This window comes from Solanum lycopersicum, chromosome 4 (assembly GCF_036512215.1).
Source record: "Solanum lycopersicum chromosome 4, SLM_r2.1".
Classification (NCBI taxonomy): domain Eukaryota; kingdom Viridiplantae; phylum Streptophyta; class Magnoliopsida; order Solanales; family Solanaceae; genus Solanum; species Solanum lycopersicum.
Window position 1 is genome coordinate 54,546,487 of NC_090803.1, and position 27,145 is coordinate 54,573,631.

A 27,145-nucleotide genomic window follows, 5' to 3' on the forward strand; every position below is an offset into this window, starting at 1 on the left:
CTCCTTCCCTCTATTTCCCATCAATTCTTGCTACATACCCAACAATCCCCCACATTGATGGGGAATAGTTATAACATAGGAATGCATGGACAATTGTGTACTTTACAAGCAAGGATTAATTGCATCTGGATAAGTAGGTTTCCCCTTGGACTTTCCGTAGTGAACATATGTCGGATATACTCGGTCAATCGGTAGATGTGATATCTTTGAACCGTCGAACTTTGGTGTATACCTAGACAACCATATGTCACACAATTAACCCTTTACTGTTTATGATTCTTACGGTTGTGTTCGTTTCAGCCATGAACACATCTTGGTTTCATGAGTGTATAGAGAACAGGCTTTTGACATAAAATTCTCTTTGAAGCGGCTTCCACTTCACACTCACATAGATGATTTCTAACCATGTCATCTCGTAGATACACTATTTGGTCAAATCTACCAAACTTAGCAAATCATTAAAAACTTTAAGCTTTATTACCTCATTAACAAGCCTTAAAGTTTTAACCTTTTCCTGAACATTGTCTTCATCATGAGAATGGATTGAGTTAATTGACAATGTCGAACCGTCAGCCACAACTTTGTTTTTATCCTTGAATCTAGCTCTTGGGATCTCCAGTCTGCTAGATAGAGTTACCGTCATGCTGACTTGTCCTAAGCCGTAAACCCATTCCCTTAGATGATCTTTCAACTGCCTCTCTCACTAGGCCTTTCGTTAGTGGATCTGACACATTATCGCTTGACTTTACATAGTCAATTGTGATAATTCCACTAGAGAGCAGTTGTCTTATGGTGTTATGTCTACGTCGTATATGACGAGACTTCCCATTGTACATAACGCTCCCTGCCCTATCTATTGCTGCTTGACTATCGCAATGTATGCAAATTGGTCCAACAGGTTTGGGCCAGAATGAAATATCCTCTAGGAAATTTCGGAGCCATTCCGCTTCTTCACCAGCCTTATCCAAAGCAATGAATTCAGATTCCATTGTGGAGCGAGCAATACATGTCTGTTTGGAAGATTTCCAAGAGACAGCTCCTCCACCAAGTATGAATACATAACCACTCGTGGATTTTACATCATTTGACCCGGTGATCCAATTTGCATCACTATATCCTTCAATCACAGCAAGATATTTATTATAATGCAAAACATAATGTTGTGTCCATTTTAGATAACCCAACACACGTTTCATAGCCATCCAGTGAGTTTGATTCGGATTACTAGTGTACCGACTCAGTTTAATAATAGCACATGCTATATCTGGTCGCGTGCAATTCATAATATACATCAAACTTCCCAACACTCTGGCATATTCCAATTGAGAGTCACTTTGACCTTCATTCCTTTTAAATGTACAACTTAAATCAATTGGAGTTTTGACTACATTGAAATTCAAGTAATTGAACTTATCCAATACTTTTTCAATATAATGAGATTGAGATAATGCTAGTCCCTGGGGAGTTTTGATAATCCTGACCCCTAAGATCAAATCAGCAACTCCTAAGTCTTTCATATCGAACTTGCTCGACAACATGCGCTTAGTAGCATTTATATCGTCAATTTCTTTACTCATTATTAACATGTCATCAACATACAAACAAACAATGACTTCATGATTCATAACGTTTTTAATGTAAACACATTTATCACATTCGTTAATCTTGAATCCATTTGCCAACATTATTTGATCAAATTTAGCATGCCATTGTTTGGGTGCTTGTTTGAGTCCATAAAGTGACTTCACAAGTTTGCACACTTTCTTTTCTTTACCATGAACTATAAACCCTTCAGGTTGTTCCATGTAAATTTCTTCCTCTAACTCTCCATTTAAGAAGGTTGTCTTTACATCCATTTGGTGGATTTTAAGATCATGCACTGCTGCTAGTGCTATTAACATCCTAATTGATGTTATCCTTGTTACTGGAGAATATGTATCAAAGTAGTCCAAACCTTCCTTTTGTCTGTACCCTTTGACTACCAGTCTAGCCTTATATTTGTCAATAGTCCCATCAGGTTTCATTTTCCTTTTAAAGATCCATTTTGATCCTAAAGGTTTATTTCCTGGAGGAAGATCAGTCAATTCCCAAGTGTGATTGCTTAAAATCGATTCAATCTCACTATTGACTGCTTCTTTCCAATAAGTTGACTCTGACGAAGACATAGCTGCTTTAAATGTTTGAGGCTCATTTTCAAGCAATAGTGCTACAAAATCTGGTCCGAAAGAAACAAATTTTCGTTGTCGAGTACTTCGCCTAGGTTCCTTACTAGTTAGAATATTTTCCATTGATTCTTCTCGTGGTCGTTTAGGTCTTTCACTTGTTGACTCACTTTCAGTTATACGGATAAATTTTTTCAAAAAACTCTGCATTATCTGATTCAATTATCGTATTAACATGAATCTCAGGATTATCAGATTTGTGAACCAAAAATCAACATGCTTTACTATTCACAGCATACCCAATAAAGACACAATCTATTGTTTTGGGTCCAATTTTAATCCTCTTAGGTAAAGGAACCTCTACCTTGGCTAAACACCCCCACACTTTGAAATATTTCAAGTTGGGTTTTCTTCCTTTCCACAACTCATATGGAATTGATTGTGCTTTTCGATGGGGTACTCTATTGAGTATTTTATTAGCTGTAAGGATGGCTTCCCCCCAAAGATTTCGCGGTGAACCAGAATTGATCATTAAGGCATTCATCATTTCCTTTAATGTTCTGTTCTTCCGTTCTGCCAAATCATTTGACTGTGGTGTATAAGGTGCAGTAGTTTGATGAATAATACCATATTCCAAACATATCTCTGCAAAAGGAGATCCATATTCTTCACCCCTATCACTCCGAATCATTTTTATCTTTAGATTCAATTGGTTTTCCACTTCATTTTTGTATTGCTTAAATGCATCAATTGCTTCATCCTTACTATTAAGCAAATATACATAACAAAATCGAGTGCAGTCATCAATAAAAGTTATAAAGTACTTTTTCCCACCACGAGATGGTGTTGACTTCATATCGCATATATCTGTGCGAATTAAGTCTAAAGTTTTAGAATTTCTTTCAACAGACTTGTAAGGATGTTTAACAAACTTACTTTCCACACAAATTTCACATTTCGACTTATCGCATTTAAAATCAGGCAATACTTCTAGATTAACCAATTTTCGCAAGGCTTTGTAATTTACATGTCCCAAACGGGCATGCCATAAATCATTTAACTCCAATAAGTAAACAGAAGCAGAATTTTTATTAATACTGTCAATAACCATTACATTTAGTTTGAAAAGACCCTCATTGAGGTAGCCCTTTCCTATAAACATTTCATTCTTACATATTACAACTTTATCACTAACTAGGACACACTTAAACCCGTTCTTAACGAGTAGTGCAGCAGAAACTAAATTCTTCCTAATAGTAGGGACATGCAGAACAATGTTTAAAGTCAACACTTTGCCGGATGTCATTTTCAACATTACTTTCCCAGTTCCTGCAATTCTTGCTGTTGCTGTGTTTCCCATGAATAAATCTTCATCGTACTCAGCAGGAGTGTACGTTGCAAAGGCTTCTTTTGCAGAGCAAATATGTCTAGTAGCACCTGAGTCGAGAAACCACTCCTTGGGATTTCCAACTAAGTTACATTCTGATATCATTGCACACAAGTCATCTGCATCTTCCATCTTTTCCACGATGTTTGCTTGACTTTTGCCTTTGCCTTTGTTTTTGTCCTTTCTTGGAGCATGACAATCAGAAGATCTATGACCAGCCTTGCCACAATTATAACAGTTGCCTTTGAATTTCTTCTTGGCCTGTTCTGACTTCTGCTCGTTGGACTTCTTTCTCTTTTTGTCTTTGGTAGGAGCTTCTTCAACAATATTAACTCCAATGATTGTTGAACTCTTACGCGACTTCTTTTCGGCATTTCTGTTATCTTCATCAATCTTGAGACGAATCACAAGATCTTCAAGCTTCATTTCTTTACGCTTGTGCTTTAGATAATTCTTGAAATCATTCCACGAAGGAGGCAACTTCTCGATCATTGCAGCCACTTGAAAAGCTTCATTTACTACCATATCTTCAGCAATCAGATCATGGAGAATAAGTTGAAGTTCCTGCACTTGTAATCCAACAGTTTTACTATCTACCATTTTATAGTCTAAAAACTTTGCGACCACAAATTTTTTTCAAGCATGTATCTTCTGTCTTATATTTCTTCTCAAGTGCATTCCACAACTCTTTTGAAGTTGTTATTGCACTATAGACATTATATAAGTCATCCTCTAAAGCACTCAAAATGTAACCTTTACATAGGAAGTCTGACTGTTTCCATGCTTCAACAATCATAAATTTTTCCCTGTCTGGCATATCATCAGCAGGTACTGGAGTATCTTCACTTGTAAATTTCTGCAGACCAAGAGTGGTAAGTCAGAAAAATACTCATCGCTGCCATCCTTTGAAATTCACCCCTGTGAATTTACCCGGTTTCTCTGCTTGTGATACAAGAGTTCGGGTTGGTGCAGCAACAGCCACTGTAACATCAGTGTTTTCCATTTCTGATAAACAAAATTGATACAATATAAGTAAGCAATAAATTATAATTGCAAACTTAAAGGAGTATAAAATCACAAAGATTTTTGTCTCCACCAGAAACACAGATTTATAAATAATTTCCTTAAGATTGTTGCCAATCTGTGTTAAGAAAATCAGAAATTACTGGTTGTAATAAATCATTCAGAAACACGAAGTAACTGAGATTTTTAGAACCAGTAAATAAGATGAACAGAAATTTATTTGTAAAAAATAATTTAATTTGTAAAACTTACCAGAATGTTGAATACTCTTTTATTTCTCTTTTTAGGAAGAAAATCAAGTCCACTGAATTCACAGTGTCTCCTTAAGGAAATTATTCCCCTCTAGTATCCGAGGTTTGATTTGGAATATAACCTCCCAGGGTAAAATGATCTTAATCAATAGAGTGTAGATACCAAAAACTCTACTGTCAGCGAATCAATCCACAGCAGGAAAGTACACGAAGAAATATATGTTTTTTAAGAAGAAGGAAGATCAGAAAATTCGTTAGGAAATATTCTGAATACTAAATGGTATTTATAGGCAAGAATAATATATTCTGAAAGGTTGCTACCCTTTCAGAATTGACACGACCATTAATGAAAGGTTGCAAACTTTCAAATGGTATTGACTGTTCCTGAAAGTTGCAACCTTTCAGAACAGTCATGGCGGGAAATTTTGAATATAACGGAATTTAAAACGGGTCACTCGCGCGGATCCGAGTCGGGTCGGGTTAACTAAAAAGTTGAAAACATTTTGGTTAAATTCTGTTATCAACTGATTTATTGAAAATAATTTTTGGCCATTTAAATTAATTAATAAATATTTAAAATAAATTTTGTCCAAAAAATTATCTCTCGATTGATCATTTGCCAAAGTCAAAGCCGAAGCGAGCGAGCGACGACGACGACGGCGCGAGGGGGGTCTCTCTTTCCAACCCTTTTAACAATTAATAGGAGTGTTTATTTATTTAAACTCTCCTATTTTCATTTCCATTACCGATGAGGGACTATTGCCTTTTTCAATAAAGCATTAAAGGACTTTTCAAGTTCTAAACTTTTCAAATTCCTCTCCTTCCCTCTATTTCCCATCAATTCTTGCTACATACCCAACATCTCTAGCTAATTTATCGCTAAAACGCTTTTAGATAATTGAATTTTCTTAAAATTTCTGTCTAAGTAGAATCAACATGATTTTTTTTTAAAATTTAGCTATAAAGTTTCTCGCTAAGTTGGAGAAGATGTATTTTTTTTTGCATGTTCTGTGTCTTGCATGTTTAGTTTAATTTGTTTAGTAATTTTCAAGATTCAAAAAATTACATGTTACAATGTGTTTGGAAGTGTATTTGGAATTTTTATTATGTTATAGTTAGTATTATTTTTGTATTTCATATACTTATTGTATTTTATGTTCTGTTTTTTTTTTGTGTGTGTGTTAGTTATGTCAATGTAACACATTTTATGAGTTTGATTGTGTATTTACTATTATTGAATAGATTTGTAAGTGTATATGTAATTTTCATTCTGTTATGGTTATTATTTATTTTTGTATTTTCATAGTTTTAATGTTTTTTATATTCACTGTTATAGTTAGCATGTATTTTTGTATTTCATATATTTATTGTATTTTGTGTTCTGTTTTTTTTGTGTGCAAGTTATGTCAATGTAACACATTTTATGAGTTTGATTGTGTACTTACTATAATCGAATAGTTTTGTAAGTGTATATGGAATTTTCATCCTGTTGTAGTTATTATTTATTTTGGTATTTCATAGTTTTTAATGTTTTTTGTATTCATAGATTTGGAAGTGTATATTGAATTTTGTTGTTGTTTTAGTCAGTATGTATTTTTGTATTTAATAGTTTTATTGTATTTTGTATCCATAGATTTGGAATTGTATTTCATATATTCAATTCATTTTGTATTTCTATTTTTTTTTGTGATATTTATGTCAATGTACCACAGTTAGTATTTATTTTTGTATTTCATAGTTTTAATGTTTTTTGTAATCATAAATTTGGAAGTATATATTGAATTTTGATACTATTTTAGTCCGTATATATTTTTATATTTCATAGGTATATTGTATTTTTGTATCTATAGGCTTGGAATTGTATATTATATTTAATATATCTAATGTATTTTGTATTCTGTTTTTTTTTTGTGTGATAGTTATGTCAATGTACTTCATATTAGTAATCATATCTATTTTTTTTCTCACATTGGTACGTATTCAGTAAATTAAATAATGATAATTGAATTGATCAAAATGCATAAAAAATTCAGAACGCAAATACATATGATTAATAATTATACAAGCAAAATCGCATCAAATCACAATCAAATATAAAAACATAAGGGTTAATTAACTGACTTTCGATTTTCCTATCCTGTTTATTTTTCAAAAAGCTTTTACCCAGATTATTTTTCAAGACATAAACCTTGCAAGAATTTTTTTGTAATTAATGAACATCATGAATAATAGACAAATTTATCATTCAGTTTTGGTATAAGTTGTAACTGATGTTGAATGTTTTAAGCATTTGTTACTTTTTATAAATTTTCTCTACCCTAAATAGCTCCTGTTTGTAATATAAATTCTGTATTCTTTTTAGTTAAAATATAATTAACATACATAATAAGGTAAAATTTTAACATTATCATTAAATATTTTAAGTGTTAACACTATATCCTATTAAATATTAAAATATTGATATTTAAAAAAATTTCCTTATTATTTTGCTAGATTTAGGATAGGGAAAAATTTTGGGTCAAAGGCCCAAAATAAAAATGGGTAAAAGCCCAAAATAGGTGGATCCAAAAATCGGTCAAGGCGAACAAAACTTGGATTTGGACCCAAATCTCTTTCCCTCTCTCTTATTTCTTGTTTATATACTTGCTTTATGTGTTAGTTAGTTTTAAGTTAAGAAAACTCCAAACTCCCGCAAACGCCTCAAATGTTTTATCAACATAAAATCAACAATTTTGCAAATAACTCACTTAGATAATAAGTTAATATTTTAATTCTTTACCCTCCTAAGTGATTTTCAAAATTGAGCGATTTTAGCCAAATACAAAGTTAGTTGTCGGATAACCGTATTAAGCGGATATTTTAGGTGCCTTAAGCACCTTCGTAAAATATAAAATTGAATCCCCGAACCCCTTCTAAAATTATTTTCAATTGATTTTTCTGTTGAGTCTTTTGAAAATAGAAGTTTTCTTGATTTTTCTTAAAAATTAAGTGGCGACTCTAAAAAGTCCAAAACTCTTCGAAACAAATATATTTCGATAAAACACATCTTCTCGACTTTTTTGATAAATTTGAATCAAAATTGAAAGGATATTCCACGAATTGGGAGAAGAAATATGAAACTCATCACTCTATCGTTCATTACTCATCTTGGATTCCCAGATTCTTGAATGTATTAAAAAAAAAACACCTGACAGCACATTCTTTTTTATCCTATTTTTTATTATTTTCTACCATTTCAAAAAATTACAAAAATCACTCTTTTCTATAATATTTTACTTTTACAGATACATCACTGTAAACTATTAACCCAAAATTATTTTTCTTTTTTTCACGCCTAAAATCACTCTATGGTATCACCAATTATCTTTACACTCTATTTCAAATTTTTTCTCCATTTTTTTCTTTCCACTTCATCCGATATTGATTTTTTTTTTTTAGATTTCTTCTACAAATTTAGTTGGTGAAGGATGCATCTTTAATTTCAAAATCGATTGTGGAAAAAATCCCTAAAAAAAGAGGAAAAGGTCGAGTTGTTGGTGGCTCCGATAAGAGCTTTGGATCGAGATCCATGGGTGACACCATTGTTGAAAGTGAAAACAAATGCCATGTAAGTTGATACAAAGCAACAGAGGAAGTGTAGAAGAATTTTTTCCATCATCAGTTTTTGCTTTCAGCAGATCAGATTATTGCCTTTTTCCCGATTTTTTATTGTTCGTCTTTTATCTGATATATATGTGTTTAGTTTTTTAATGTATTTAGTCATTTTTGTTTCTTAAATTAATGCATAATGTTTTATTTTTTTGTTGCTTTCAGCAGATCTTTAATGTATCTAATTGATTTTTATTCTTCAGTTAATGTATGATTAGTTCGTTTCACCTTTATAATACATTACAATTTTACTATGCGCAATATATATCATTTTCAAATATTAGTTTTGAGGCATAACCTCAATTTATTGAAACACAAATTAGTATGTATCATGTTCATATATTATGTATTGAATACACAACTATTATAAATTTCATTATATTTACCACCGATACACAGACCCAACCTTATTTGACTAGGGGTGTGTAGACACTCTGCAGTCACGTTCCACCCCGTTTTGGGCGTGACAACAATCACCATTCACTTAGCCGTGTATAGTACGATATATAGTTTTGTCCATGGGGAGTCACAAGTATGTAAAGTTTATCAAAATAATTAGAATAATGTTTAATAATTAGGGGTCAATTCATCAGTTAAATCCTCAATGCTTAAGTCAACCACAATCCACTGCACACTTTTGGATCTGCACAACTTAGGTACAAATTGTAAATTAGATTTCTGATGCATGAAGTTAGCTATTGCACATGTAGCTGTTTAATAAGATCCATCGACACTGTTCCCACTTGTAAAACTCTGACTAAATGAAAGACTTTAATTATGTAAAGGGAATTCATGAGATTTTAGTTTATGTTAATTTTTCTCATTCAATATTAATTTAAAGATATTTCAAGAATTTGCTTACCGTAGTGTATATATTTTCTTGATGATGCTAATTAACTTCAGGGATACCATAGTGTCAAGCATATATATGGGATTGTAAATTGGAACCAACTACAATTAGCTAGTGTTAATATGAATTGGAAGTTAAGAAGGGTAATAGGGAAAGCAAATTATATATAGAAAAACTATACTGTTAATACATGATTATTTTATGTATATATAGTAGATATTGAATCTCTTCAAAAAAAAAATTCAATTTAAAAATTTTATATTTTAGAATCTTGTACAATTTTGTGTTTGCGACTCAAAGACTGAACAATCACAATGACTAGCTAAAAAGTTCATTAAAAACGCAATGGAATTGTTAAATTTACTCCATAAACTACATGCCAATCCAATTTATGAAATCTGTTTGTTTTCTTTTATTTTATTTTCTTACGTTAATATCTATAATTTAAGTCCTTTTAAATTAGATTCATACTGAAAAATCTTATGCTTCCTAACAAAAACGACTTCATACTTTAAAAAAAAAGAAGGTCTCCTTTCAATTATGTGGCGTTATGTGAAATTAAAGTGGTGTCTTGCGCCATAATTTTGAATGATTATAGCGCCTAATCTGGCAGCACTATTATTAGAAAAGAAAATTAATGTAAAAGACGAACAAAAATAAATTAGGCGGGCCACCACCACAACTTTTTTTTTTCTTTCTATTTTGACAAACTCATTGCAAAAAATGTTACGTAAAAGCAATTTCACTTCTTCTTCCAATTCACACACAAATCCTTGCGCAATAAAAGTTTCCAACATTGGAATATAAACATTTACAAATTACAATATATTGTTTCATAGGATGTGTTAAAAAATTCAATATTAATTTTAATTATGTTATTACTTAATTTTGTTGGACAAATGGATTAGTAGTAATGATAAATGCGTAGAACTTTTCAAATTTGAATTAAAATTCAATAATTCGAATATTTTTTATTAATTTATCAGTAATTAGCTGTTTAAATAATGATTTTGATATTTTTTATATTAAATTGTCAAATTTTCATAATTTTAGATGTTTCTGTAACGAATTAATCGATAATCTTGATATATTTAACTGTTTTGAATTAGAGTTTGATATATCTAGTCAAATTATCATTTTTAACGAACTGAATTTTTTTTTCTTAACAATTTAATAGATAATGACGATTGCAAAAAGTAGAAGTAACTGAAAAATTTAACAGATCTCCCGCGTAAGGAGAAAAGGGGCAGATGGAACCCACGCACCGAAGTTAATGAACCTTTGATTGGCAAAAAAAAATATATATTGGCGCAAGACGCGCTTAGTATATAGCAGCTTTCTTAATTACTTCCTCTGTACCATGTGAGATTTTTCGTTGGTCGAAAGTGAAATAATTTAAGTTTAATTGAGATACAGTTAAAATTTATATGTTGGAAAATATGTGTAGAATAAGTCATAATAATTTATTAATTTAAATTTTTTAATATATAATTAAAATTTATATATTTGAAAATATGTGTAGAATAAGTCATAACAATTTCTTAATTTAAATTTTTAATATATAATTAAAAATAAATTTATTTAAATCTCGAACTATAAAAGGTAGCACATAAATTAAGACGGAGTATTCACTTGATTCCCGAAGCTCCCATGTGACTTTACTACTGTCTGCCAGCCAATCCACCGACGCCTTAACCCCATTATATTCCACTTTCATCTCTTTCTTCATTTCTATCTATTCCCTTCAACGCAAAAAGTAGAGAGAGTTTGAGATTTCTTCTTTCAAAAAATGGCAAGATTGGTTGTATTTGTTGCTCTTTGCTTCCTCTCTGTTTCTTTGGCTACTACCACTTCCAACCCTTTCCTTGTCAAGGGTAAATGTTATTGTGATACTTGCCGATGTGGATTTGAGACCCCTGCTACTAAGTATCTTGCTGGTAAACTCTAAAAAAAACCCTCATTCTGCATTTTCTACTGTTCATATTTCAAGATCTGTTCTCATTTCTGCCATTTCTTGACTACCCATTTGCAGATCTACTCTATAGATTTACTAGATCGTATTGTTTAGTGTTTAAGTGAGGAAATGTTCATTTCTTGTCTGATTTAGTAATACAGTGATGTAGTTTATCATCAAATTGGATTGTTTCACGTCGTACTGTGAACTGTTTTTTTGTTGCCTGAGTCGGATTTAGCCTTCTGATATTGTGTTCATATGAATCTACTACTTTTGACGCCGAACATAAATTTTGGGGAATAAATTGCGTCTATATCAATTTTTAAAATTGAAGTCATATCAAGTTTAAATCTTAAATCTGCCTCTTTTTTTGCTGCTAGTTTACGGTAGGATTAACAATAATTGTGGTATGACGAACAGGATCTAAGGTTAAAGTTGAGTGCAAAAACAGGGTGACCAACAAAATCACATACACAATTGATGGAGTGACAAACTCACAGGGTGAATACAACATCTTAGTTAAACGTGACTGTGGTGATGATGTCTGTGATGTTGTGCTCGTCGAGAGCGGTGATAAATCATGTAACATCCCCAATGCTGGTCGTGATCGTGCCCGTGTTGCTCTCACCCGCAACAATGGTATGACCTCTGATGTTCGTTTCGCTAACAACATGGGTTTCCTCTCCAACGAACCTCTTGCTGCCTGCACTCAGATCCTCCAGCAATACCAATTGACTGAGGATCAATATTGAAGAAACAAGAAGAACAAATAATTTGTTATGGATCTTTGTTTGATGGGTTCATTTATTATTATATGATGCTATAGGCATCAAAATTGATACTTCTATTCTCTTTGTTATTGTTTTCTGGATGTTCAGCTTCGAAGTTATATGTTTCCTTTTAGTAGTATATGAGGAAATTTTAATGGCTCATTAAAATTATTACTTAATGCTTAAATTGTGGCTTGATTCATTTTCTTGCTGCTAGTCAATAGACATAGTCTTAATACTTCAAGTTTGTTTTAAACATAATAAAGGAGTAAGTTGTTGGAGCTTGGATAGTTCTTAATATTGCTTCATAAAAAGGCATAATGATGTCTTTAAGTACTTTCATATGTAACATGGTATTACTTGTGGGATTCCTAATGGAACAATGTTAACTCCGATAAGAAGCAAGCAAAAGAGATAATACAACATTTGAGGCATGAAGTTAAAAATGATAGAAATTAATAACAATAAGATGAAAGTAACATGCAAGTGAAAGTGTTGTGTGTTGATTCTTCAAATTATGTTGTTTTAAGAGTTTTAATTAGATAATTTAGCAAATAAAAGTACATGTTTATTCTCAAAAAAAAAATAAAATACTGAATCTAAAAACTGATTACTAGTCTCCTAGGCTAAAGGCTAGGAAATAGCTTATTGACTTCTAAGACAAGTGCAACAAACACTCTGTTGTCAATCTTTCCTCTAAACTAAAATAATTTTTAATGTAATTTGCAAACACTAAGCTGATCACGTATTGTGGGAAGGACATTGATTTTAGGGGTTTTATGAACATCATAACAAGTGATATTTCACATTATATGTTTATTTCGTTTATATTCGACTGGATTCTTTGAAGCTGAAGTAGTATCACAATAAAATGGCATTGATTTTCCTACTTTAAAGGAAGTTCTTCAAATAACATTCTGTAGCCAAATAGCTTGATGATGTTGAAGTGATGTACTCCGTCACACTAGTAAAAATAGTAACAATGGATTGTTCTTTTGAAGATGAAAAAATAACTATATACCCCAACATAAAAACATATATGGTATCTTTTTTTGTCTTGAAAATTTTCAATATAGTCAGTGTCAGTGTAGCTAAGCAAATTTCCAGCTGCTTTCATTTTATAAAATTATTTAAAGGCACTAGTATCATTCAAGTACTGCAGAAGTTTTATTGACAACTTATAGATGCATTTCCTTTTGACTCTTGAGCTTGTTAACGAGACTTAGATAATTGATACATATGTTTAAATATAGCTGATAATAACTATGTTCGCTTCAATAGGTATTTCTTTTTTCTTCATATTTTACTCGTAGCATTTCAAATCATTTCTGAAATCCTTTACGGAGATTATATCAATTAGTATGAGTATCATGATAAAATTTGGTAAAAATTCAGCAATGAAATTTTTTGTTAGGGAAAGATACAATCTACCGTTAACATTATATAGTTATGTTGATCAAAATAATATTTAATTATTTTTATATATTATTTTATTATATACATGTAAATTATATTTTTGATACAAAATAATTTATAGTTTTTGATACATTTGGCTAGTAATTATTTTGATCGATCGTTGAAGTATAATTCACCCTTTTATTTTTGGGTTCTTATTTGTTAGTACTCATTGAATTCTTATTAATTCGAATTCATGTCAAATAGAGTTTCCTATTTAAAAAAAATTCTTGTCTAACACTTGAAACTGAATGTTTGATTTAAGGGGGGAAATCAATCCACTAGACCACTTGATGCCCTCTTATTAGGAAAAATTGTGTAGTACGATAAACATATGGTATGTATTTACTATACACCACCTATAGTTTGGATTATCATTCACAACTATTGCTTCATAAATATAGTTATGTTAACGCGCTGTCTCCGCTCTCGCTTGGCTCTCGCCCCTCTGTTTTTGCCCTCTCTCTTATCTCTTGCCCCTCTTTCTCTGCCCTCTCTCGCTTGCTTCTACCTCCCTCTCCCAGTCGCGTCTCTTCTCTCTAGCCTGTTCCTCTCTATCTCTCTCCAATACGAATATAAATGGAAACACTCAGTGATACAAATACAAATGGTAACACTCAATAATACAAATACAAATGGTAACACCTAAATACAATACACAAGGCAATTTGTGAATACAAATACATTTTACTACGAATTACAATAATGATACAAATTGTATTCGTTAATATCTCTAATACAATTGATTTGCTTCAACAAATTGAATACAGTTGTTTTTAAACAATTGTATTAATTGATACAAATCAGTTGTATAAATTGTATTCATGATACGATTATCAAGTCAGATATACAAATCGATTGTATCTCTCTCAAATCTCGCTGGCTTCTCTTATCCCTTTCCCAATCTCGCGCTTCTGTCTCCTCCTTCTAGTAGCTCGTTTTTTTTTTATATACAGATCAATTCTACTCACACTATAGTCAGACCAATTGAATTCCCTCCTTGTTAGTGCTTAACTCTTTCCAATCTTGCTTGCTTCTCTCCTTCTTATAGCATGTGTCTAGAAATCATAATTAAGCAAATGATAAATAGCTAAGAAGCCCGGTTTATATTTTTAGTCATGACTGTTATTGAGAGTTCCTTCATTATTGGTTCACTTCATAGTTAGCATTAGAGGGTGTTTGGATTCGATTAAAAGTTGGTCAAACCTACTTTAAAGTTAATTTTTTATTTTTAGAAGTGTTTGATAAATATAAAAAATAATTTAAAGTAAAAATTTAACTTAAAATAAGTTGGGAAGTGTTTGGTAAGGTGACAAATGACTTAAAATAAATTAAAAACAACTTAAAGTAAATCAAAAATAAAAAGTAGGGAGTAATTCTTCCCTTACGTTTAATTTTTTAATTTAAAACTCATTTCATTTTGACTTTTTATTTTTGATTAAAAAGTTGTTTCTTTTAAGGCAATCCAAACAGCTAATCAAGTACTCTCTTTGTACGGAATTGTTTGTCATGTTGTGTTTATCGAAAGTCAATTTGACTAATTTTTAAAGGTAAATTAGATCACATTAATTCAATATTTTAAACAAAAAAATTAGATATTCTAAAACTATATAAAAAGCATTATAAATTACAATTTTTTGCATATAAAAAATTACAACTTAAAATGTTAGTCAAAATTTTTATAATTTGACTTTAAAAATACAAACAATGCGGTACGAAAGGTGTAAAAAATTATATTTGTGAAAAATTGGCCTAATCGAAGCCCAACTTGAACAAAGCCCTTGAGGTTTGAAACGGCGTCACATCTGACTGTGACAAACTGACAACGACCTCCGGCAGCCATTCTTTGAAATCTCCGCGTTCACATGTATGACCTTCTTCTGTGTCTGCATTCGTTTGATTACACAGTTATTGAAAGGTGAAGTTTGATCACAAAGAGGTAAAGATCATCTTTTTGTCAATTCTCATTTAAAATCAAGATTCCATCTTTTTCTCCTCTTTTATATATTTGAGTTATTTTAGTCCATATGTTTAAGGTTCTGCTTAATACGCTTAAGTAGGAAATGTCTACTCCATCTAGCATCATGTGCCCTTTTAGCACTTTCTTGATTTGGAATGATTATAGTTGATGTTGAGGTACCATGTAATAGGTCCTTGGACTTATAGCAGGAGCTCTAATGCATCAGAATACCATTTTTTTTCTTAGTTTCATGAATGTGAACATGTATGATCAGCTTGTTAGGATTTATGATAACACAATTCTGGTGTAAAGTTATTTTTTTGAAAAGCTTATTGTTAGCTATCCATGAAATTGTTACTAGTTGATCATAAACTTATTCAAATTTGTTTTCCCTTTTTAAAATAGTCTATTAACTCATCTGAGAATCAGCTATCGGTAATGTATGAAATGCAGTTCTTTTTCTTTGGTTATGAAATTTAGCTGAACACTGTGAAGATGTCTATTCAGTTTCCGTTTTGTTTTCTTTTCTGATGCTTAGTTGGGATAACTTCATACTCAATATGGTTGCTGCTGTATATCACCAAGCAATTTGCTTCACTGCGAACGAGGGTGTTAGGGACTTCCTGATCACATCTTCATCTGGGAGTCTTAAAATGAAACCATTGTTAAGAAAAGAGAGATGCAGTTTGAGGCAGTATGTGAACTGTGTGAAGTATTCATCAAAGTCATCTTTATGTGCCATTAAGCCAATTTTCTCCTCATTGTCAAGTACCAATGATTCGCGGAGAACAGTTCGTGAGTACACTCCTTCCCAGTAATTCTTGTTATCATCTATCAAAAAGTGAGTGTACTCGTTATTCGTTGTTGTATCTGGATTCTAGTTTGTGATCTTGTCCTTTTTTAAGGCTTTATTCCTGCAGCTGAATCATACTTGATCTTAATACGGCATGGAGAATCGATGTGGAACGAAAAGAACCTGTTCACTGGTTGTGTAGATGTGCCACTCACCAGTAAAGGAGTAGAAGAAGCAATTGAAGCTGGTAAGAGAATTAGACACTTACCTATTGATGTTGTCTACATCTCTGCATTGATTCGTTCTCAGATGACGGCCATGCTCGCCCTAACAGAGCACCACTGCAAGAAGGTACTTCTGCATTTTGATCATCAAAAAAACTTTTCTTTTTGAAGCATGGTCCTGCTAGCTAGTGCACTTCTTTGAAATGACTTAGGGTAGCACTAAAATATTCTTGAATTTACTCTTTAGTTTGAATAACTTCATGTACAGTTGGAGCAATTACAGCTGTCCTTGTGCTGTCTGCTCTTATGCTATGTCGTATCCTCTTATGATTTGTCATACGTATGTCAAAACTAGTCCTTTTCTTGGTGAACCATTCTGGAGAAAGTTCCCCTTATCAATTGTTACATTTGTTTGCTAATTATTTCCAATCATTTGGCCTGGTTTATGTTGATATTCATGATTCATTAATCAGAATTCATGAGGAAGGTTTAATTTTTTCTTGAAGGTGAAATCAATTAAAAGTATAGACACAGCATGAATTAGCAATGTGAAATAAGACTATCCCGAGCTTCATAAACAAAGCCCTTCTGTTTGTTGTGTTGCAAGAAATGTTCTTCCTGCTTCCTGGATAATGTTATCCTATATAGAAAAGTCTTTTTTTTGGTTATCCGTTTATCTATGGGCTATGGCTTATTGTTACCTGTCTATGTTTATATCATGTTGTAAGACATGGATGACGGTCAAACAGGTTTTAGCATCCAAAATAAATAATTCAGGAAATAATAAGTGCGTCTTTATTGAAAAATTACATAAAAACTTTCCATGAGATTCAAGAAAGGTTGGTATACCAAAGATTGCATGCTCTTTTGTTCGTATGTCACCAATATAATGTGCAGAAGATATCAAATTTATATAAGAAAAGGCCACTGTATATAAGCACTTATCCTTCTTAAACTTTCAGGTGCCCATTATTGTCCACGATGAGACTGAACAAGCCAAAGTATGGAGTCAAATTTATAGTGAAGGCACCGAGATGCAGTCTGTTCCTGTTATTAAAGCATGGCAACTGAATGAAAGAATGTAATTTAACAGTTCTCATTTTGTTTCTATTCCAATATGATGTCATCCCATATTCAGTAGGATGTTATTATTTTATAGGTACGGGGAACTTCAAGGGTTTAATAAGCTAGAAACAGCTGAAAGATGCGGACAAGAGCAAGTCTATAAATGGCGCCGAAGCTATGATGCTCGGCCACCCAACGGCGAGAGCTTGGAAATGTGCTTGCGAAGAGCTGTTACCTATTTCAAAGAGCAAGTAAGCTGCTGTGACTTGTAAAAAGCATAAAGAGGAGACTTGTTTCAATTGATGCAGGGCTTGATATCTTGACCTCTCATTTCCGAGCATTTACTTGCAGATTGAACCCCAACTTTCCAGTGGAAAGAATGTAATGGTAGTAGCTCATGCAAATTCATTGAGGTCCATCCTAATGTATCTCGATAAATTGACTGCAGAGGAGGTAATGAGTATTGTCATTTTCCTTTTAGTATCACACATTTTCAGTGCATGTATGTTAGTTGGTTATGAATAGGTCCTTGGTAACAGGTCATCCACTTAGAACTCTCAACCGGAGTACCAATGCTTTACATATATAGAGAAAATCAATTCATCAGGAGAGGAAGTCCCTTGGCATCTATGGAGAATGGAGTTTATGCTTATACAGAGGTAATATCTTTTTTCCTGCTTCATTAATGTATGTCATTCTATAGGAAATAGTTGGTGATAGCTCTTGTTTATTTCTGTATGCTGAAGTACTTCAGATGTCAATTGTCAATCTAAAAAAAATAACAAGTAAGTTGATAGAAAGTTGAGTTTAAGCTGATGTTATGTTATTAGCCTATGCCACATTTATGATGCCACAGGTACAATAGCTTTATGAAAAGTTCAAATAGAAGATCAAGATGATCTTAATTGACCATAATGCTAAATTAAATGTAATTACAATAGTCCCTTGTGGTCCAGCCCTTCTCTGGACATCCCGCGTGTAGCGGAGCTTTAGTGCACCGGGCTGCCCTTTTAATATGAAAATTGAATTATAATAGAAGTTTGTCAAGCAAAGAATGTAGTTTAACAATCAATATTATCATCGCTATCAAAGACAGAGAGTAGAAAATGATAATATTTGCTGAAGGCTCAAAGCTCAAAGGTAACGTGTGGCCTAGTGATCAATGAAGTGGTTGAGTCTTGAGGTCTCACATTCACACTAGGTGATTCTTCTCATCTATTATAGCCTTGGTGGACAAATTTCCCTAGTACCTGTTGTCAATGGATGTTACATGGCTCTTGTGGAATTAGTCGAGGTGCGTGAAAGTTGTTTTGGACACTATGATCATCACAAAAAGAAAAAGAAAAGGTCACTAAAGCCCTGAAGCGAGGCTCAAAACATATTGGAGTGCTTCACCTCTCTTTATGTGCGCTTCAGTGTCGTTATCAAGGTTCTAAGACATACTTCTCCTTGCCGATGACCTTTTCTAAAGAGACGACACTAAAGAATTAGTCAATTAATTCACTTCATCGTAACTATTTTCATGTTTCTTTCTTCATATATTTGTCATTCATGCAAATAAATTAGTAGTCTTGGACTAAACATATGTATTTGTACTTCTTCTCCCTTTGCGCCTTTTTTCATTAAAGGCCACACTGTATTTGCAGTTTGAACGGACCTTAGAGCTTTTTCACCCTTTTTACTTCTGGTAACACTGATACAATTAACTGAAATATGTGAAGTAAAAAGCTTGTCAATCACTTTATCAAATGTTTAGTCTCTGTCCTACTAATGGAATCATGAGAGGCATTGAAGCGCCACCTAAGCGACTTCACTTTGCCTATACTGCACCTGTATACAAGCGTACCTCAAGTTAGCTTTTAGCAACACTATTGCCACTGCTTTTCTCCCCTTCCCAATAGCAGCAGTGGAGGGTGTATACTAGGGAGTTACAAAATGTGACTTCTGTGCATTAAATGGAGCAGTTAGTTAAGTGAAATGACCTTTAATATACTTGTTCTACACTTATCAAAAGAATCATATTTAACTTGTTGCTTCACAATATTATAGCAAATGGTGAAGGTGTTTTAGAAAATGACAAAGAAAAGGCATTGTAAAAAAACATCACTGCAGGTGAGATGTGATATGTAGCGATATGTTGCCTTAACATTTATGTCTCTAGTTGCCACCTGTTGTAGCAAAAATTTCTTCATAAAAGATAGAAAGCCATCTTCCCCTCTGTAAAAGTTATCAAAAGAAAAGCAGAAAATTAGGAATTCGAGTCTCTGTGTTGTTTAGAGATTACTGTTCAAAGTGAAAATAATTAGGGATGGTAGGCGGGCCACGGCAGGTTCAGTTATAAAGAGTTGTGGTGTGAATTGAAATTTTTTTTTAATGAAAAAGTGTGGTGTGGGTGTGGTACACCATCTCTGATTGTCGTTGATGGACTTTCAACAATCATACCTTCACAACAATACTGAATCATCAATGTTTTTCACGCTTCTGCTATATGCACATCTGATATGCTGCATGAAACCTTGTTGAGCTGTTGAAATTTATGTAGTCTATTATCGGTTCCTGCAGAATTTGGCCATATACAAGCAAAATCTGTTAGATGAAGTGCTAGATGAAGTGTCTTTATAACTTGCTCCGTAAAAGTAAAAACTATCATGCAAAGCTTAAATATCTTCATTTCACTGGAAGTTCATTGAGGTATTTTGGGTCATTAATAATCATGAGAAACACCAGAGTGAAGATCAAAGAGTTTTTATTGCTACACGCTGCAACAGTCAACATATGGTGTTTCTAAACTCAAATTGAGTCCCTTGTTATGGTTCAAGTGAATGCACCAGTGGAAATCTGGCAACACAATATCTTGTGGAACAGGGGATATCAGATCAAATGCTGATTCTACTTGGCTGTCTCCTGTTATCATCATTCGAGGAACTATATCACTTCATTTTATATTGTCCTCAAGCCAGGGCTTCTTACATTCACATTAGATATTTGTTTTCTTTGGCGGGTTTAAGTTACAGATTAGGTTGAGAGTGCACAAAAAATGTTTGTTGGCAACGACAACTTTAAAAATTTCCTTTTCTTGGTCCTGGAAGATCATTTCCATATGCTTATTAATGATCTCCTTGTTTCTGTTTTTTCATGAATGTTGATTTGGTTGTCTTTTTGATCTGCTTCTATATCTTCTGTACAATCCAAATCCTCTATCATAACAGCGGTACTTGGAGGCAGATGTATGTAAAAAGTTAGTACTGCACTTTCAATCTCGTTGTCCGTTCATATTGTTATGCTCCTTAGTTCTTGTTCTTCGATTTCTTTTACTATATGTTGTTGATTCCTTATACCTCACGGTTATCGTATTGTTTTTTTGTTGTTTTTGTTCTACTGTTATTGGTTGTTTGTTATGATTTGTTGATTCTTGTACTTTCATTACTTCTTTCTATGGATTGCATTGGACTATTTTTCGTTGAGCCGAGGGTTTTATTTGAAATCTGAAGCAACCTTCCTAAGATGCTAAGTCCGCAGATATATATCCTCTTCAAACTCCAATTATATTGAATATATTATTATTATTCTGTTAAATTAAACCTATGAATTTAAGCGTGCATCGGATATAATGGTAAGAACATAGAGTTATCGTGAAAATGCTCTTTATTCTTTGTCATTCCCAAGAATATTTTATTAAGAAATGGTGGCAAAGAATCAACCCCACATTAAGGTAACATTTGGTTTTTAGATTTCACAATTTGGGTATATCTTCTGTCCATTTTTCAAAATACTCCCAATATAATTTCAGCTTCACTAAATCCTTTTATGAATTTCAAAATGACAAATATTTGACTGTGGATCAATTTCATCACTTCCACAAGCACAAGCCCCTTTGAACCAAAGCTTATGATAGAAAACGTAGAGATTGAAGGAGAAGGAAAAAGTTTTTGGATTTATTTTCTAGTGGACCTAGTGTTAAACTTAACAGAAGTTTATGACGAATTTGCTACTTTTAGGGTAAAGAATCAAATTGAGCACTTTTTATAATACATAAAGTCATTAAGGACTATATGGATTATGTGAAATATATTAAGGATCAAAATAAAGTAACTCCGTATATTAAGGATTATTTTGATCAATTTGTCTCATAATCTAAAAAAATTTCTATCATTTAAAAAAAAACTACAAAATCACCTTTTGGATGCATCTCTATCCCCTCTCAGATACACCCCTCCCATTAAATAATGTATTATATGTGAGACAATCAAAAAATGTAACCGATAACAATGAAAAATTTAAAAATTTTGTAATTAGAAAAAGTTCCAAAATAAAATATAATTAATCCCAAATATATGAGATTATATACTTTTTATACTTGAATTATTGCATTTTTGAGATCACGAGATGGAAGCTTAAAAGTTTTTTTGTGCCCTTAGATCAAACAACACACTTTTTAGTTGTTTCTCAAAGTCATTTTTCTTATTATAAAGAAAGCTCAGAATATTATAATAAGAAACAAGTAGTATAAAATAGAGGAGAGAATTTTTCTTGTCAAGTGTGTCTTCCAAACATGATGATTGATTCTTTATTTATAGTGTTGAGATATCACTCCAAAAGCATCTAACTAATAGATACATAGTCATCTTGGAAGTTTTTATCACCTTGGAAGCACCTATACATGAATCCAATTAATAGTAGATAAATCTAATGGATAATCCACATATACTATTGTTATTTATAATATTTCTCATGTTTTACTGAATTTTTCAATACAAATACAAAATCCATGCAAGTGCTATTGGTTTCCCATTCTAATACAATCTTCTAAGACGCCTTATCCATGTTTCTTTTATACGTAAAAGTTTCTCATTACAAACTTTAAAATATACATCATTTATAAAGATCAACTAATCAATAAATAGTAATAATTAATCTTCTTAGTATAATCTTTTCATCCAATATAAATAATTTTTTCACGCCAAGCATGACTATGTTTTCGCAAAATTTAAAATTATAGAACCTTTTTTTTTATAAACTTATGGTAAAGTTCTACATTTAAAAAAATAAATTAAAACCATGATTTGGAATTGTTGAGAATTTAAAATTCTAAATTATGATCTCATATAGCATGTATACTTCATTTTCAAATACGAGTTTTAATAAAACATGTTTATTAATCAAAAGGAAATAAATAAATTAATAAAATGTTGACAATGATTGTCACTGTGATGCAACCATTCATGTTAACCGGTTGATCACCATTTATCCTAAAATCTCCGAAAGATTTGGCGCCAAACTCTCATCCCATCTAACTTTTTTTTTTCTCTTAAAAGTAAAAAACTATTTTTTAATTAAAAAAATAAAACCCTAAAAGTAAAAAGAAAAGAAAAAGCATTTTAATTACATTTTGTTAACAATAATAATAATTTTATAGAAACAAAAAAATACAAAAACTCAAAGCTTAGGAAATACAAAGTCAAACACAAAGCACATAACAAAAAAGAACACAGAAATTTAGGTAGACAACAAGAAAGGAATCAATAAAAGTTTCTTGTATTTTTTACCTTTGGTGTTCTGTGCATTAATAGATTATTATCTAAATTAATTAGTATTAATCTATAAGAAAAAAAGTAGATTTGACTCCAATTTTGGAATTGTGGATTTATTAATTTGATCCAACATTATATAATCTTGAATGTCGTCTCCAACAAGGTGTTGTAAATCTGATGATAGCATCCACATGATTAAGGCGGAAGCCGCCGCTGCCGTCGTCGTCAAAACCACCTCCAGCGGCGGCGTTACCACCACCCTTGACAATTGTGTCAAGGGTCATGAAAAGAACAAGGTACAATTTATTTATTTTAAGATTTTTTTAAATTAAAATAATTTTAATTTTTTTTTAATGATTTTGAATAAAAGTGTGGCATACCAAAGCTTATTAATTCAAAAGGCATTGGAGGAAGTTTTGAGGAGCATGTAACACAATCAGAAAAAAATGATCAAGGTTTGATTTACAATTATTATTTTATTTTTTGAATTTTATGTATATATTTTTATATTGTAATTGATTTTTTTTTTTAAAGTAGAAGTGGATTGGAAGATTATATCGAGGAGAAAAGTTTTATTTGAAACGTCTCCTTCAGTAAAGAGAAGTTTTACAGGTAGGAATTATCATCACCAACTTGTTTTTAATATTAAATTGCATGAGTAGTAATTATATTTTTTTTTTATGAACTTTTCTTGTGCATGATGGAATTTTATTTTTTAATTTATTCCATTGTACGTATGTTCATGTTAAAGAAACATATCTGGATAAAGTTTTATATTTGGGTGTGGTCTAGTGGTTAATGAAATAGTTGAGAATTTTGAGGTTAGTAAAACTAACAAAGATCGAAAAAACACACACTAGGTTATTCTTTCTATTTATTCAAGTCTTGGTGGACAGAGTTATCAAGTACTACTTATTATTGGTGGGAGGTGATAAGTATTTTATAGAATTTATCCATATGTGTCAAAAATAAAATTAATAATATCCTAGATTTTTCTTTTTAAAAAAGAAAATGGATGTGTATGTGTTATGGTATTACTACTTTCACCTATCATTTACAGATTTGATTAAGGTTATGAATATCGAGCTATAGTTAATGGTCTTATTACACGCCATTTTAATTCAAACGTTTTCAACAATAAGTTCATTATGGTGTAGTGTTCAAGGTTATAAATATTGAACTCCTTATGCTCTTAATATTATGGTTCGAACTTACTACTTATTGCAAATTTAGTGACTTCTTTCTGTATGCATGAAAAAATCGTGTTGTGTATCGAAAGTATTAAATAGATGTATCTAATACTGAAATGGTGTAAATTTCTCCTTTGTTCACTTTGATGTTTACACTTTAAAATTTAACAGTTTGTTGAGACAAGGTATTGTCACTTTTATATGTATATATTGATTTGATATATTCGATTTATCTGTCGTATGTGTTAAACATTAACACGTATACTTAATTAGGTATCTTCTCCAGAATCTGCTTAGCTTCATTTATAGCATAATATTGGTAGCTCACCTAACAGAAGACTAAATTGTATTTTGATTGTAAATTAGCAAATGCTATTTCTTTTCAAATAACGTGGACGTAATTTTAATTGTGTAGAAATTTGACCTTTTCCCACTGAAAAAAAGTTATGTTTCAAATACGGATCTTACCACTCCAACAATTCCGCCAACTGATTTATAAAATATATACAATGAATACATAGGATATACATATGTATAACATAGTATTCTGATCGTATTGATAAATAAGTTTGGCTGAACTGTACCTATTGATAAATTTCCCTATAAAAATTTCAAACTGAAGATTGTAAGAATATCAAAAACAACAACAATCATGCTACTAATTTCTTATCTACTCTCAGCAAGGCATAATAGTGCAAGGATTGAAGGCCTAAACCTTTCCAATTTTGATCAGTCAACACAACCTGCTACTATGATTAAAAATATTAGGTATGATTTTTCTTGATTTACAAATAAATTTTAAACATACTTGAATTAATTAACTAGGATATATATATGACTGGAAAATTTTAGGGTTTTTGCTGGGACATGGAATGTAGGAGGAAAAACTCCTAATCATGGACTTAATCTTGAAGATTTCTTGCAAGTGGAAGGTTCTGCAGACATATATGTTTTGGGGTATGATAAATTCACCATATATTACTCCGTCCATCTTATTTTCCTCGTTTTGGCAACTCTTCATCATACATGACATGTCTAGGACCGAAGATTAAAAAATATTTTTGTACAGTCTGCATATCTTTAGTTTAAAATCAAAAGTTTTCATTCGCAAACAAATTGAAACGGAATGAGTGAGTATTAATTTAGGGTCTTACATGCCTTATTTTTTCAGGTTTCAAGAAATTGTACCGTTAAATGCAGGCAATGTATTAGTGAGTGAAGATAGTGAACCAGCAGCAAGATGGTTAGCCCTAATAAGCCATGCACTTAACAAATCATCCTATGATAATGATGATTCAAGCAGTTCAAAATGCAACAGTTTATTCAATAAACATTCTCTTAAAGTTGTTAAAAAGAGTTTAAAGGCTAATAGTAACCTTCTCAAGACATGTAATTGTCCTTCAACCACAAGACGTTTGAGAAAGCTTAGTGATCCTTCATGTTCTCTCTTGACACATTTTCGTGAAGACGATTTACAGTCTATTGCTCAGAAATTTCCTACAACTAATTATGGTTTGAGTTATCATCTTATATCAAGCAAGCAAATGGTTGGGATTTTCCTTTCCGTTTGGGCACGAAAAGAGTTAGCACAACATGTTGGACATCTCAGAATATCTTCTCTTGGTAGAGGTATCATGGGTTGTCTTGGAAATAAGGTAAATGAAAGATCATAATATTTTTTTAAATTTTTTTTTAATTTGAATATTAATAGATTTTGTAATTTAATATGCAGGGGTGTATAGCAATAAGCATGTCACTGTATCGTACGAGCTTTTGCTTTGTGTGCAGTCACTTAGCTTCTGGAGAGAAAGAAGGAGATGAGCTAAGAAGAAATGCAGATGTTGCTGAGATTCTTAAAAGCATACAATTTCCTAGAATTTGTAGGAATCCCGATAGAGGAATCGCAGAAAAAATTACTGATCACCAGTAAGTGATCACAATGTCCTCATTGTAATTTTGAATCAGACATTTCTAATTTTATAAATTTCAGGCGTGCAATATGGCTTGGAGACTTGAATTACCGAGTGTCTTTGAGCTATGAAGAAACAAGGCTTCTTTTAGAGGATAATGACTGGGACTCTCTTTTAGAAAAGGATCAGGTTTAACTTGGTGCAAATAAAATGGTTTGTTTGTTCATATTTATTGCCGATAAAAAATATTTGATATATTTATGTTGGTGACAGTTGAATGTGGAGAGAGAAGCGGGGAGAGTGTTTAGTGGGTGGAAAGAAGGGAAGATCTTCTTCGCCCCGACCTATAAGTATTCACATAATTCAGATTCATATGCCGGAGAGACAACCAAGTCTAAGAAGAAACGAAGAACCCCTGCATGGTATTCCTCCATCTCTCTCTCTTCTACCTTTTCACCTCATCTTATTATTTATACGATTCATTTCAGGTGTGACAGAATATTATGGCGAGGTGAGGGCATTGAACAATTATCTTATATTCGAGGGGAATCAAGATTTTCAGATCATAGGCCAGTTTGTTCTGTATTCGCGGTGGATGTGGAGGTGGAGGCTGAGCTAGTGAAGAAGAATAACTCCAAATTTAGAAAGGGTTTTTCTTGCATTGCTAATAGAATGGATCAGTATGACGATTTTATACCACAGAGACATAGCTTTTATGATTATTGAAATATCAATCTCTAACCAACTATAGTACAGTTCTTCTTTACCTTGAGCTAGGAAAAATTATAATCTCACAAGGTAGGGCAACATCACCCTTCCCTAGACCTCGAGATTTCACTAGGTATGTTGTATCGTTGTATCTTGAGGGGGCAAAGATGGATTCCCCTTATTATCCCATCAAGTAACACTACCTTTTTGTAAAGCATGATAATATTAAAGGGGGAAATTAAAAAAATGAGCAAATAAGAAAAG

The 27,145-nt window shown here is 32.1% G+C and overlaps 3 protein-coding genes across 10 annotated transcripts; all 3 read left to right on the forward strand.

The window, feature by feature from the left end:
• Positions 1-10,911: 10,911 nt before the first annotated feature.
• LOC101266327 (pollen-specific protein C13) lies at positions 10,912-12,326 on the forward strand. Its single transcript, XM_004237367.5, has 2 exons — positions 10,912-11,258; positions 11,696-12,326. Exons 1-2 carry the CDS (start codon positions 11,111-11,113, stop codon positions 12,025-12,027), a joined length of 480 nt encoding a protein of 159 aa, XP_004237415.1. The 5' UTR covers positions 10,912-11,110; the 3' UTR covers positions 12,028-12,326.
• A 1,777-nt stretch (positions 12,327-14,103) lies between these two features.
• On the forward strand, positions 14,104-20,841 carry LOC101265817 (2,3-bisphosphoglycerate-dependent phosphoglycerate mutase 1). 7 transcript variants are annotated; one of them, XM_069297199.1, is made up of 8 exons: positions 14,104-15,439; positions 15,999-16,301; positions 16,381-16,604; positions 17,440-17,558; positions 17,637-17,793; positions 17,894-17,995; positions 18,082-18,201; positions 20,105-20,841. In XM_069297199.1, the coding sequence occupies exons 2-8, from the start codon at positions 16,235-16,237 to the stop codon at positions 20,162-20,164; spliced, it is 849 nt and encodes a 282-aa protein (XP_069153300.1). In that variant the 5' UTR covers positions 14,104-15,439; positions 15,999-16,234; the 3' UTR covers positions 20,165-20,841. The 7 variants fall into 7 exon arrangements, with proteins under 7 accessions (XP_069153300.1, XP_010319749.1, XP_004237413.1 ...); XM_010321447.4 differs by having other exon boundaries at positions 15,999-16,255; positions 16,366-16,604; XM_004237365.5 differs by having other exon boundaries at positions 15,250-15,439; positions 15,999-16,255.
• Positions 20,842-23,093: 2,252 nt separating this feature from the next.
• On the forward strand, positions 23,094-27,095 carry LOC101255985 (type I inositol polyphosphate 5-phosphatase 5). 2 transcript variants are annotated; one of them, XM_019213566.3, is made up of 10 exons: positions 23,094-23,369; positions 23,444-23,528; positions 23,611-23,685; positions 24,944-25,031; positions 25,116-25,220; positions 25,435-25,918; positions 25,996-26,189; positions 26,254-26,362; positions 26,447-26,595; positions 26,662-27,095. In XM_019213566.3, exons 1-10 carry the CDS (start codon positions 23,220-23,222, stop codon positions 26,897-26,899), a joined length of 1,677 nt encoding a protein of 558 aa, XP_019069111.2. In that variant the 5' UTR covers positions 23,094-23,219; the 3' UTR covers positions 26,900-27,095. The 2 variants fall into 2 exon arrangements, with proteins under 2 accessions (XP_019069111.2, XP_010319748.3); XM_010321446.4 differs by having other exon boundaries at positions 23,181-23,369; positions 24,948-25,031.
• The last annotated feature ends 50 nt before the right edge of the window (positions 27,096-27,145 follow it).

Bases quoted from the DNA above. Each gene is read 5' to 3' on its own strand.
- LOC101266327 (XM_004237367.5), top strand. From the start codon at position 11,111: ATGGCAAGATTGGTTGTATTTGTTGCTCTTTGCTTCCTCTCTGTTTCT. The intron at 11,259-11,695 runs GTAAACTCTAAA...TATGACGAACAG, and splicing joins TGCTACTAAGTATCTTGCTG to GATCTAAGGTTAAAGTTGAG.
- LOC101265817 (XM_019213564.3), top strand. From the start codon at position 15,991: ATGCTTAGTTGGGATAACTTCATACTCAATATGGTTGCTGCTGTATAT. The intron at 16,256-16,365 runs GTGAGTACACTC...TCCTTTTTTAAG, and splicing joins TGATTCGCGGAGAACAGTTC to GCTTTATTCCTGCAGCTGAA. The intron at 16,605-17,439 runs GTACTTCTGCAT...TTAAACTTTCAG, and splicing joins CAGAGCACCACTGCAAGAAG to GTGCCCATTATTGTCCACGA.
- LOC101255985 (XM_019213566.3), top strand. From the start codon at position 23,220: ATGTCGTCTCCAACAAGGTGTTGTAAATCTGATGATAGCATCCACATG. The intron at 23,686-24,943 runs GTAGGAATTATC...ATCTACTCTCAG, and splicing joins AGTAAAGAGAAGTTTTACAG to CAAGGCATAATAGTGCAAGG. The intron at 25,032-25,115 runs GTATGATTTTTC...GGAAAATTTTAG, and splicing joins ACTATGATTAAAAATATTAG to GGTTTTTGCTGGGACATGGA.